Source organism: Scyliorhinus torazame, chromosome 22 (genome assembly GCF_047496885.1).
Source record: "Scyliorhinus torazame isolate Kashiwa2021f chromosome 22, sScyTor2.1, whole genome shotgun sequence".
NCBI lineage: Eukaryota > Metazoa > Chordata > Chondrichthyes > Carcharhiniformes > Scyliorhinidae > Scyliorhinus > Scyliorhinus torazame.
Window position 1 is genome coordinate 102,561,568 of NC_092728.1, and position 13,440 is coordinate 102,575,007.

The window sequence follows — 13,440 nt, forward strand, 5'->3', positions numbered from 1 at the left end:
TAGCAGAGTTAACGCTGCGGGAATAACAACTGACTTCCAAAAACAATCTGTCATCTATTCTGAGAATCATTACATCCACCATGGGTGATAATCAGAATAGTGTCTGGATGCAGCAAAGGAAGAGGTGTCACCACAACTGTCAAGGTCGAGTTTAACCATTATGGCCAAGCCTTTGGCCACCTTTTGATAATGACCCGTGAAAACTTTGCATTTTGCAGCTCGCACACTGGCAGCCATAGAAATATTTTAAAATTTACAATCCATTTATACAAGGGCCTGGTCGCCTGGCAACTCATGATCTGACTCTCCTGTCACTTTGGAGTTGAATCCAAAAAACACATAGCCAGAGATGACACAATGGGGCAATTTTAATCTGTTGGAAAACTGACTGGACTCGGTGCTAATCTGCATTTCCACTCTGCTCGATTTTAGTCTCTTGTGGAAAGCGATGCAGCATCATTAATACCCTGAGGGTTACCCTCTCAATTTAACTGGACCAGCTAGACACAAACAGGTCAGAGGCGAGGAGCTCACCTCCTGACTCCCCAAAGCCTGTCCACCGTCTGTCGACAAGGCACAGGTCAGGAGTGCGATGGAATACTCTCCACTTGCCTGGATGAGCTCAGCTCCAGCAACACTCGAGAAGCTCGACACCAACCAGGACAAGGCAGCCCCCGCTTGATCGGCACTTCATCCACCACCTTCAATGTCCACCCCCTCCACCACTGGTGCACAGCGACAGCCGTGTGCGTCATCTACAAGATGCACTGCAGGAACTCACCAAGGCTCCTTTGACAGACCTCCCAGATCCATGAACTCTACCACCTGGAGGAACAAGGGCAGAAGACATGTGGGAGCATCACCCCTTACCAGGCCCTGTCCAGGCCGCACACCACCCTGACTTGGAAATATCTCGACCGTTCCTTCACTGTTGTTGGATCAAAATCCTGGAACTCCCTCCCTAACAGCATAGTGGGTGTACCTACACCTCAGGGGCTGCAGCGGTTCAAGGCAGCAGCTCACCACCACCTTCTCAAGAGCAATTAAAGATGGACAATAAATGCCGGCCTAGCCTGCAATGCCCACATCCTATGGACGATTGGAAAAATTGGGATGTAAAACTAGAATTCCACCCAGTCTCTCAGAATTCCCACCGGTTAGTTTGCTTCACATCTTTCCGCCATATTTGGCTTTTTCCATTCTCCACCTGTCTACTTTGAGGGTGCGGCACATATTTTTAGGCGATGGCAGCCCCGCCCCCAATGGGAACTGCAACCGTCCCACTGATCAATCTGTAAAGCAGAAAACACATCTGAACCCTTCGCAAAAGAGGGATTCATCCTGTGGGAAGAGAGTGAGTCGAGCAGGCCTTTAGTTCCTTGAATTTGGAAGAACGCGAGGTGTTCTCATTAAAATGTACACAATGCTTCAGGGGAGGTGACAGGTCAGATGCTGAGAAAATGTTTCCCTGGCTGGGAAATCTTGAGCAATAGACCAGAGTCTCAGAATAAGGTGTGGGCCATTTATAACTGAGATGAGGAGAAGTTTCTTCTAATACCGAGAGTCTTCTATATTTTCTACTGCCAAGAGAGTACGGTACTACCAATGGCAGGACGGTAGCACAAGTGGCTAGCACTGAGGCTTCACAGCGCCAGGGTCCCAGGTTCGATTCCCCGCTGGGTCGCTGTCTGTGCAGAGTCTGCACGTCCTCCCCGTGTCTGCGTGGGTTTCCTCCGGGCGCTCTGGTTTCCTACCACAGTCCAAAGATGTGCAGGTTAGGTGGATTGGCCGTGCTAAATTGCCCTCAGTGTCCAAAAAGGTTAGGTGGGGTTACTGTGTTACGGGGATAGGGTGGAGGTGTGGGGCTTAAGTGGGGTGCTCTTTCCAAGGGCCGGTGCAGACTCAATGGGCCGAAGACGTGCAGGCTATGTGGATTGGCCAGGCTAAATTGCCCTTCGTGTCCAAAAAGGTTAGGAGGGGTTATTGGGTTACGCAGATAGGGTGGAAGTGCGGGCTTAAATGGGTCGGTGCAGACTCGATGGGCTGAATGGCCTCCTTCTGCACTGTATGTTCTAAGTTCTATAAGAGTCATGCTCAGCTATTGAGCCTATTCAAACGAGAGGTCGATAGGTTTTTAGATGCAAAGAAAATTAAGGAAAAAGGGGATAGTGCAGGAAGGTGATAAAGGAGCAGCTATCATTTTATTGATCAGTGCAGCAGGGTCGAAGGGGCGAGTGGCCTCTTGCTCCTATCTTTCATGTTCTAAGGTGCTTCAAAGCTGTTCGGAAGCGCACCCTTTGCTTCCAATGTGCAATCATTGTTTTGACTGAATCGCTGGAAAGCGGGGTGAAATGGTCGGGGACTGACTGTACTGCAAACCTTGATAGTCCCCTGTGTAACAAAATAACCTTTCTACTTGTTTTCCTTTACCAGGGAGAGCCAGGATTCATGGGACCAATAGGAGAACTCGGGAAAGTTGGAGAAAAGGTACAATAAATTCACAGCCAATAATTTGCATTCGAAGTGAGCTATTGGAATGCAGGAAGCATTTAAATGACACTTGACTGTCAGTGTGTTCGTAAGGGTCATTTGAACAGAAGTGATGGGAATACAGTGGCGTCTAACCTGGCGACACACTGGAGTTTCACTGGCTTATGCCAGTCGAGTTAGTCAGCTTTCCCAGCAAGATAGCTCCCTGCCTCCTCCACCTGCGGCCTAGTGGTAATGTCACTGAGCTAGTAACCCAGTCAGGCCAATGTTCTGGGGTTCATGGGTTCAAACCTCACCGTGGCAGCCGGTGGAATTTAATTATTGAAAGATACTCTCAATAATGATGCCATGCTGAAACTGTTGCCTTTTTTACCTGCTATAAATATGGCAGTCAATAAGGTTGCCCTTTCTTTAGATATCGATACTATGTTGCTTTCAGAGTCACCAGGTATCAAATGATACCACCACAAGGTTCAACCGGATATCGATCAAAGACCCAAAAACCAGTTCAACTTCAATAATACTTTATTTACACACAAGATTAACTTATACATGCAACATAAACACTACGAGCTAAATTACACCTAACAACTATGACAACCTGTACTTAACTTCAGGCACCCGGCTTAGGTCAGAGGAACAGTGGCCTTTGTTCGAATCTGGATCTGCCGGGTCTGGAGAAGTAACTGCGGTTCAGCTGGGCTCATCCGCCTGGTAGCGAGCGTTGAACCTGAACTTGCTTCTGGTTGTGGTGCTGCGATTGGAGATGGACGTTGCCAGAGCGGCAGGTCCAAAAGAGATCGAACGCCTGGCAGTGTCTCTCTTTATCCTTGGGGGGGGTTTCGTGCTCTTCTGAGCGGTCCTGAGCGGTTTGGACCCAATTAATTGCCTTCGATCTGAGCCAATAAAGGGGCGGGTGCCTTGATGGCTGGGCGTGTCCTAAGCAGTCATTGACCTTGTTGTTTATGCTTCCTGAGTAAAGGGAGTGGCACCGATGTGTCCGGGATTGTATCGGTTACCTGAGTATCAGTCCTTTGTCTTACCATTAAGATGCTAATCAGCTGGGGATTTGATGCTGTCTGGATTCTCTGCTCACGAATATACATTCAGGCTCTGTGCCTGCCTGAATCTTACATTGTCCATATTTCCCCACAGGCTTTGCAAACGTCCATGTTTCTTGTTGTAAGTGGCCATCCCAGATGGCTACAAAACGACAATCTTTTTGTCGTTAAAAACCCATCTTGCTCACTGGCCTGCTCTCCTGACCTGACCTGGAGCCAACGTGTAACTCCAGACCCGCGGCAATGTGATCGAGGGCAATACCAGTGATACCCACATCCCGTGGCAGGTCTTGATAAAATGCCAGCAACTTAAGGAGGGTTCACTCTCGAACTTGTGGTGACTCAACCAGCCTTCACGGCACCTGATTTAGTGAACGTTGTTGCCAGGGGAGAGGGGGACGGGGGAAGGTTCAAGATTAGAAATAGGTTTCCTGATGTTGTATTGACAGGAATTGAGACATCCAGACATATTAGTATAAAGGCATAGCTTACTCCAGAATGTTTAGAAACAGATGCAGTGTTCGCCAAAGTGAGGACCTGACAGAAAAATAGAGCAAAGGGGAATGCAATTTACAGACAATATTAAAGATTACATTTTATATATTAATAATAATAATCTTTATCTTCCCAAGTAGGCTTACATTAACACTGCAATGAAGTTACTGTGAAAATCCCCTCGTCGCCACATTCCGGCGCCTGTTCGGGTACACTGAGGGAAAATTCAGAATGTCCAATTCACCTAACAAGCACGGGCAGGATTCTCCGACCCCATGCCGGGTCGGAGAATCGCCGGGGGGCTGGCGTGAATCCCGCCCCCGCCGTGTCCCGAACGTCACCGCCACCAGACACTCGCCGGGGGTGGGAATCGCGCCGCGCCGGTCGGCGGGCCCACCCCCACCGATTCTCCGGCCCGCGATGGGCCGAAGTCCCGCTACTGGAATGCCTGTCCCGCCAGCGTGGATTAAACCACCTTTTGAACGGCGGGACAAGATGACGCGGGCAGGCTCCGGGGTCCTGGGGGGGGGGGGGAGCGTGCGCAGGGCGATCTGGCCCCGGGGGGTGCCCCCACGGTGGCCTGACCCGCGATCGGGGCCCACCGATCCGTGGGTGGGCCTGTGCCGTGGGGGCACTCTTTTTCTTCCGCCTTCGCCATGGTCTTCACTATGGCAGAGGTGGGAGAGACTCCCTCCCCTGCGCATGCGCGGGGATGACGTCAGCAGCCGCTGACGCTCCCGCGCATGCGCCGACCCGCGTCCCCCGGCGATGATCTTTCGGCCCCGGCTGGCGTGGCGCCAAAGGCCTTTCCCGCCAGCCGGAGGAGCGGAAACCACTCCGGCGTGGGCCTAGCCCCTCAAGGTGAGGGCTTGGCCCCTAACGGTGCGGAGACCTCTGCACCTTTGGGGCGGCCCGACGCCGGAGTGGTTCCCGCCACTCCATCCCGCCGGGACCCCCGCCCCGCCGGGTAGGGGAGAGTCCCGCCCCTGGTCTTTCGGGACTTGTGGAAGGAAACCGGAGCAGCCGGAGGAAACCCACACAGACGCGGGGAGAATGTGCAGACTCCACACAGACAGTGACCCAAGCCGGGAATCGAACTTGAGACCCTGGCGCTGTGAAGCAACAGTGCTAACGACTGTGCTACCGTGCCGCCCACTGTTGTAAAGTGTTATTCGATAGTAATTAGGGCACAGAAACAGACATTTAATCCGACTGGACCATGCCGGAGATTTTGCTCCAATGAATCTCCTTCCATCCTTCTTCACCTCCATCAATATATCCTTCTATTTATATCCCTCTATCCCTTTCTCCCTCAAGTGCTTTTCAAAGCCCCCATGTTTGGAAGGAAAGGTCTCCCTAATCCAGTTTTCATCTGGGATCATGGCCTCTTCTAACAGTGTCAGCTGTAACTTAGCGGGCTCTGGCTTTCTTGAGTCAGGAGCCATGGGCGGCATTCTCCGACCCCCCGCCGGGTCGGAGAATGGCCGTTGGCCGCCGTGAATCCCGCCCCGGCCGAAGTCTCCGGTACCGGAGATTGGGCTGGGGGGGGAAATCGGGCCGCGTCGATTGGCGGGACCCCCCGCTGGATTCTCCGGCCCGGATGGGCCGAAGTCCCACCCAGAAATTGCCTGTCCCGCCGGCGTAAATCAAAGCTGGTATTTACGGCGGGACCAGGCGGCATGGGCGGGCTCCGGGGTCCTGGGGGGGGCGCGGGGCGATCTGACCCCGGGGGGTGCCCCCACGGTGGCCTGGCCCGCGATCGGGGCCCACCGATCCGCGGGCGGGCCTGTGCCGTGGGGGCACTCTTTCCCTTCCGCCTCCGCCACGGCCTCCACCATGGTGGAGGAGGAAGTGACTCTCCCCACTGCGCATGCGCGGGAAACTGTCGGCGGCCGCTGACGCTCCCGCGCATGCGCCGCATTTCCGCGCCAGCTGGCGGAGCGGAAATCCCTCCGGCGTCGGCCTAGCCCCTCAATGTTGGGGCTCGGCCCCCAAAGATGCGGAGCATTCCGCACCTTTGGGCCGGCGCGATGCCCGTCTGATTGGCGCCGTTTTTGGTGCCAGTCGGCGGACATCGCGCCGTTGGGGGAGAATTTCGACCCATGTGTTCAATTCCCAGGGATCTGGGGCGAAATTCTCCGTTATCGGCGGAAATCCCACTTGCGTCACGTCATAAAAATGGGCCGATAGTCTGCGGCCCGAAATGGGCTAGCAGCGACGTAACGGGATCCGCGCTTGCGCAGTGGTTCACGCCGTGCAGCGTCATACGCGCTGCACGGCGTGACGGCTCATAAGGCCGCGCAGCTCCCCCCCACCCGACCGGAGCAGCCGACCGCAACACCCGACTTGATGGCTGGCCGTCGCTCAGCCCCGAGGTTCGAGTCACGCGATGTGGAGGCGCTCCTGGATGCGGTGGAGCAGAGGAGGGACGCCCTGTATCCCGGGCACGGCCGCAGAGTTGCCCCACGCCACAGCCGGCGTCTGTGGAGGGAGGTGGCAGAGGCCGTCACCGCTGTGGCCCTAACACCACGGACAGGCACCCAGTGCCACAAGAAGGTGAACGACCTCGTCAGAGGAGGCAGGGTGAGCGTCCCCCATATCCCCCATATCCCCTCTCCCCCAAATCCCCCCTCCCCCATATCCCCCCCTCCCCCATATCCCCCCTCCCCCATATCCCCCATATCCCCAAGTGAATCCAGCCCTAACCTTAACCTCTGCAATGCACGCGCAACCGATGGCGTGCATTCATATACCTGCCTAACACTGTTGCCTTTTACCCCTGCCACCCCCCCCCCCCCCCCCCCCAGGAGAAGCGCGCACACAACAATAGGGAGCATGTGAGGACTGGAGGAGGGCCCGCTGATGAGAGGCCACTGACCGTACACGAGGAAAGGGCCCTGGAACTGGCTGGCGGACCTGAGGACCGGGAGGTTGCTGATGCAGAGGTCGGGGCCCCACGAGCAAGTGAGCCACCGACAGCCCGTCCCCATATCCTCCCTCCCCTATATCCCCCTCTCCCGTATCACCTGATCACTGCCTGATGTCTAACCATGCATGCTTCATTGTGTATCGCAGGACCAAACGTCCAGGCACCCATCCCCGCAGATGCAGACCGCCCGCAGGATGCCTCTCGGAGGCCACGGGAGACGGAGAGACCCGAACCCTCCAGCATGCGACGCCCGCAGGATGCCCCTCGGAGACCACGGGAGACGGAGAGACCTGGAGCAACAGGGAGACGACACCCCCGTCACGTGCGGGAGCGACCACCCAGCGATGAGGGGGGCAGCCACAGGCCCCCGTTACATCCGAGCCAGGACACCACTACCCAGGACACCACTATCCAGGACACCCCTACCCGGGACACCACTACCCAGGACACCCCTACCCGGGACACCACTACCCGGGACAGCACTACCCGGGACAGCACTACCCGGGACAGCACTACCCAGGACACCCCTACCCGGGAAGACGAAATACCGAACAGTGACTCAGAGTGGATGGGTGGAGATGAACCCCCACCCCAAAGTGCCATGGACTCAGAGTGGGACGAAGAGCACGACACAACGCCACTGCTGTCACCAACACCCTCCACCATCGCAGAAACACTCACCACGGTTGGGCACTTTAGTGATGAGGCGTCTGGTACACTCACTGGTGCGCACAACACAGCCGTCCCGGTACAGCAGGTGGAGGTAGGAGCAGCAGAGGGACCGGGCGGTCGGAGGGCAGCCCAGGCCAAGCGAACATCTGCCGCCCAGATGGATCCCGGGTTCCTGCAGTTACCACACCCACACATAGATCCGATGCAACCACCGACACGGAGACGAGCGAATAGGGTGACGGGTGGCTTGCGGCGGCTGCGGTCGCAGGTGGAGGAGTCCACCCGCGTCCAGGAGCTGGGAGTGGTCCCGGTCATGCGTGCCACCCAGGCTGACACCGCACGGGTGGCGTCCGCGGTGGAGGCAATGGGTGCGACGGTGTCAGACATGGGGAACGGTTTGCGAGGCCTGGGGCCTTCCGTGCAGGCGGCGTCTGTGGCCCAGGAAATGGCTGCCCTCTCACAGGAGGCCATGAGCCAGTGCCAGCGCCAGATGGCAGAGGCGCTCAACGCCATAGCCCAGTCTCAGCAGGCCATGGCCCAGTCTCAGCAGGCCATAGCCCAGTCTCTGCAAGCCATGGCCCAGTCTCTGCAGGCCATGGCCCAGTCTCAGCAGGCCATCGCTGAGGGCATCGGCGCCAGTGGCCATGTGCGAGCTGGCGTCGCACTGTCGCAGACAGGGTTCGACAACCCCCTGGGCTCCATGGCTGCAAACCTGCAGACCCCTGTCGATACCAGCACGGGCCTCCAGGACTGGCAGCGCCAGATGTCGGGGGCGCGTCGGATGGCCAGTCCGTTCGCATCCCCCACCCATGTAGAGGCCTGGGGGCCATCGGGCACCCCGAGGGAGGAGGAGGTGGTGTGGTCCGTCCCGGCTCCCTCTGTAGGGGAGGTCCCGGTACACCGCGACACCTCGGACTCCCCCCCTTCCGTCCCAGGTGCATCGGGTGGGCAACGGGCAGGACAGGCTGGCAGCTCGCCATCCCAGTCGCCCGGGCCGCAGCCTGGCCCATCTAGGCCAGGACGCCCCAGGAAACGGCCGCCAAAGGGATCCAGTGTCAGAGGGCAGGAATCACAGGAGTCCACCTCCAGTTCTGCTGTACCGTCTGGGGAACCACGTAGACGTAGTCAAAGGGCCCGTAAGGCCAAACAATTAGACACTGAGTAAGTTGGCACGGGTGCAGGGCACAGATGAGTTGTAGGGGCTAGGGCACGTGCATGAACTCCTTTGGTTATTAAAGTCAATGTTACACCTACCGAAGCTGCCTTTGTGCTCTGTCCAAAGTGTGCGGGGGTGTCATGTACGTTGAGCGCAAGTGTGTGTGTGAGGGGTGGTCTTACCTCAGCCCCAGGTGAGTCTGCCCCCTTCCCCCTGGGCCGCCATCAACATCCCCCGGGCAGAGGACGGGACCGTGCGCTGCAGTGTCACAGCCGCATGCAGGGATGGTCCGGGTGGATGGTGGTACTGTGGCCATGGGTCAGACATAGTCCAACGATGTAGAGCCAGGAGCTCATCGGAGGCGGGTTGTCATCATTCTCCATGGCCTGCGATAGACACGCGTCCACCCGCAACTGGGTGAGCCCGGCCCGTTGTGCCGCCGGTGGATCGGCAATTGGGAGTGGGGGGGTGGTGTGCATGCGGGTGGGGTGTGTGGGGTTGGGGAGGGGGGTGAGGGTGCTGGGTGGGTGGATGGGTGGGGGGTGTGGGTGGTCGGCTGTTGTCATGGTGTGCGGTCTGTGGCCATACTACCCGATTCCCACGCCCATCTAGTCAGTGAAGCGGGCGTCTATCAGTCTGTCCCGTGCCCGCTGGGCCAGCCGGTAACGGTGGACAGCCACCCGTCTGTGTCTACCCCGTCTGCCCTGACCATTGCCCCCATCCCCCTCATCTGGGGAGGACTGGGCCTCTTCCTGCTGCTCCTCCACTCCGCCCTCCTCTGCCTGCGGCACATCGCCCCTCTGCTGGGCTATGTTGTGCAGGACGCAGCACACCACAATGATGCGGCCGACCCTATCTGACCGATACTGGAGGGCGCCCCCAGAGAGGTCCAGGCACCTGAAACGCATCTTCAGCACGCCAAAGCACCTCTCGATCACTCCCCTTGTCGCTACATGGGCATCATTGTAGCGGTTCTCCGCCTCATTGCGTGGCCTCCGTATAGGCGTCATCAGCCACGATCGCAATGGGTAGCCCCTGTCGCCCAGCAACCAGCCCCTCAGCCGGGGATGGCGTCCCTCGTACATGCCGGGGATGGATGACCGCGACAACACGAATGAGTCGTGTACACTGCCTGGGTGACGGGCGCAGACGTGCAGGATCATCATGCGGTGGTCGCAGACCACCTGTACGTTCATCGAATAGGTCCCCTTCCTATTAGTGAACACGGCCCTGTTATCTGCAGGTGGCCGCACGGCGACGTGCATCCCATCGATCGCGCCCTGGACCATGGGGAACCCGGCAATGGCAGAGAAGCCCACGGCCCGGGCATCTTGGCTGGCCCGGTCCACGGGGAAGCGGATGTAGCGGTGCGCCATGGCATAAAGGGCATCTGTCACTGCCCGGATGCACCGATGCACCGATGTCTGCGATATGCCGGACAGGTCCCCACTCGGTGCCTGGAATGACCCCGTTGCATAAAAGTTCAGGGCCACCGTAACCTTGACGGACACGGGGAGAGGGTGTCCCCCGCCAGTGCCACGCGGTGACAGGTGTGCCAGCAGGTGGCAGATGTGTGCCACGGTTTCCCGGCTCATCCGGAGTCTCCTCCTGCATTCCCGGTCCGTGAGGTCCTGGTATGACTGCCGGGGCCGGTACACACGGGGCGCCCTCGGGTGCCTCCGTTGCCGTGGGGCCGCGACGTCCTCCTCCCCCTCCTCGTCCTGTCGGTCAGGTGTCCCTCCAGCCTGGGCGGCTGCCGCCTGCCCCTCTGCGGCAGCCTGCGCCGCCTCTCTGGCACGCTCCTCCTCCTCCTCATCCTCCTCCTCCTCATCCAGGGCAACATAGACATGAGCGGCTGCCACCACGGCGGCCAACATCGCTGGATGATCTGAAAACATGACGACCTGGTGGGGGGGAGGGGAACGACGACATGTCATCATTGCCCATATCCCCTCCTCCCCCCAGCCAGGTGGCATGGACCGCATGGGTCCAACTGTTGGAGGCTGGCACCTGGCCAGGTGGACCAACTCATTTGCCCTCCCATCACCCACCCCGGCACGGACCCCCCCCCCCCCCCCCCCAACCTCCACCCCGGCACGGACCCTCTCCCCAACCCCCAACCTCCACCCCAGCACGGACCCCCCCCCCAACCTCCACCCCGGCACGGACCCCCTCCCCAACCTCCACCCCGGCACGGACCCCCTCCCCAACCCCCAACCTCACCCCAGCACGGACCCCCTCCCCAACCTCCACCCCGGCACGGACCCCCTCCCCAACCCCCAACCTCCACCCCAGCACGGACCCCCTCCCCAACCTCCACCCCGGCACGGACCCCCTCCCCAACCCCCAACCTCCACCCCAGCACGGACCCCCCCCCAACCTCCACCCCGGCACGGACCCCCTCCCCAACCACCAATCTCCACCCCAGCACGGTCCCCCCCCCAACCTCCACCCCGGCACGGACCCCCCCCGAACCTCCACCCCGGCACGGACCCCCTCCCCAACCTCCACCCCGGCACGGACCCCCTCCCCAACCCCCAACCTCCACCCCAGCACGGACCCCCCCCCAACCTCCACCCCGGCACGGACCCCCTCCCCAACCCCCAACCTCCACCCCAGCACGGACCCCCCCCCAACCTCCACCCCGGCACGGACCCCCTCCCCAACCTCCACCCCGGCACGGACCCCCTCCCCAACCTCCACCCCGGCACGGACCCCCTCCCCAACCTCCACCCCGGCATGGACCCCCTCCCCAACCTCCACCCCGGCACGGACCCCCTCCCCAACCCCCAACCTCCACCCCAGCACGGACCCCCCCCCAACCTCCACCCCGGCACGGACCCCCTCCCCAACCCCCAACCTCCACCCCAGCACGGACCCCCCCCCAACCTCCACCCCGGCACGGACCCCCTCCCCAACCTCCACCCCGGCACGGACCCCCTCCCCAACCTCCACCCCGGCACGGACCCCCTCCCCAACCTCCACCCCGGCATGGACCCCCTCCCCAACCTCCACCCCGGCACGGACCCCCTCCCCAACCCCCAACCTCCACCCCAGCACGGACCCCCCCCCAACCTCCACCCCGGCACGGAACCCCTCCCCAACCCCCAACCTCCACCCCGGCACGGACCCCCTCCCCAACCCCCAACCTCCACCCCAGCACGGACCCCCCCCAACCTCCACCCCAGCACGGACCCCCTCCCCAACCCCCAACCTCCACCCCAGCACGGACCCACTCCCCAACCCCCAACCTCCACCCCAGCACGGACCCCCTCCCCAACCTCCACCCCGGCACGGACCCCCTCCCCAACCCCCAACCTCCACCCCAGCACGGACCCCCCCCCAACCTCCACCCCGGCACGGACCCCCTCCACAACCCCCAACCTCCACCCCGGCACGGACCCCCTCCACAACCCCCAACCTCCATCCCGGCACGGACCCCCTCCCGGCACTCCCCCGGAGCCCAGCCTACTCTAACCACCGCCCCCCCCCCCCCGCCGCACACACACACACACACACAAGCCGAGACACACCTCTCCTCAGGCAATCAGTCTGCGGCCACGCCATTTCCTGCCCAGAGCCAACCCCCCAGGCCGTCACTCACCTCCTCGCTGGTCGGCGTGAGCCTGGAGCACCGGGTCACGCCGATGAAAAGGAGGTTTGATTCACGTCGACGTGAACGGTCATCACGTCGACGGGACTTCGGCCCATCCGGAAGGGAGAATATCGGCAGGCCGAAAATCGGCTGCCCTGCGCAGACCCGTGACATTCTCCGCGGCAGCGGCGCCATTAACGCCCCGCCGACTTTTCTCCCTTCGGAGACTTCGGCGGGGGCGGGGGCGGGATTCACGGCGGCCAACGGCCATTCTCCGACCCGGCGGGGGGTCGGAGAATGACGCCCCTGAGCTCCAAGATTGAAGCTGGCACTGCAGGGCAGTGTGGAGGGAGTGCTGCACTCCCCACGGTGCTTACTGGTGAGACAGTGAGTGGTGATCCAATGTAATAGGAGATGTAAGGTACCCCCCCACCCCCACCCGCCACGGCCAGAGAATTAGCATATCTAAAGTTCCATTCAGGGCCATTTAACAGAGCTCCCAGCATTTTGCTGATGTGCCCCCCCGCCACATAGGGAAGGGATCTGATTCATGGAGGTGGTCCCCACACACCAGCCCCAGGGTGGGGGTCACTGTGGCTGGAGAACTGCAAAGCAGGAAAGGCAATGCCTGCATCCCCAACCATTGCCTCACCCCAGAGGGGTTTCCCCTTCACCCCGTGGCCACCTGAGTTTCCATCTCGTTTTTAAACTGATCTGTCTGAGCTCTCGACGTCTCCTGCCTGCCTCAGCAGCGACCACCTCCCAGTGCGCGAGAGTGTCGTAACGATCAACCCACAACCCCAAAAGCATCCTCGCGCCATTCTTGGCTTTGTGTGTTTCCTGACTCCTGCAGTATGGTTTCGAGCCAGGCACACGCATTCCTGGTGTTGCATTTACCGGAATCGGTATCTCGCGTCTAAATTGCAAGAGAAACATGCATTGATGTAGCGCCCATCACAACCACTGGAAGTCCCAAATGCTCTCCAGCCAGTATAGTGCTGGTTGAGTTTCACAGTCATTATGTCACAGAAGGAAGCCATAG

At 59.9% G+C, this 13,440-nt stretch overlaps 1 protein-coding gene across 1 annotated transcript in view; it reads left to right on the top strand.

Moving 5' to 3' along the window:
* col27a1b (collagen, type XXVII, alpha 1b) overlaps window positions 1-13,440 on the top strand; it is a 699,034-nt gene that overhangs the window by 389,516 nt on the left and 296,078 nt on the right. The window contains exon 24 of the mRNA XM_072487808.1: window positions 2,434-2,487. Within this exon, the coding sequence (XP_072343909.1) occupies window positions 2,434-2,487 (54 nt within the window). The remainder of the gene's footprint in view (window positions 1-2,433; window positions 2,488-13,440) is intronic.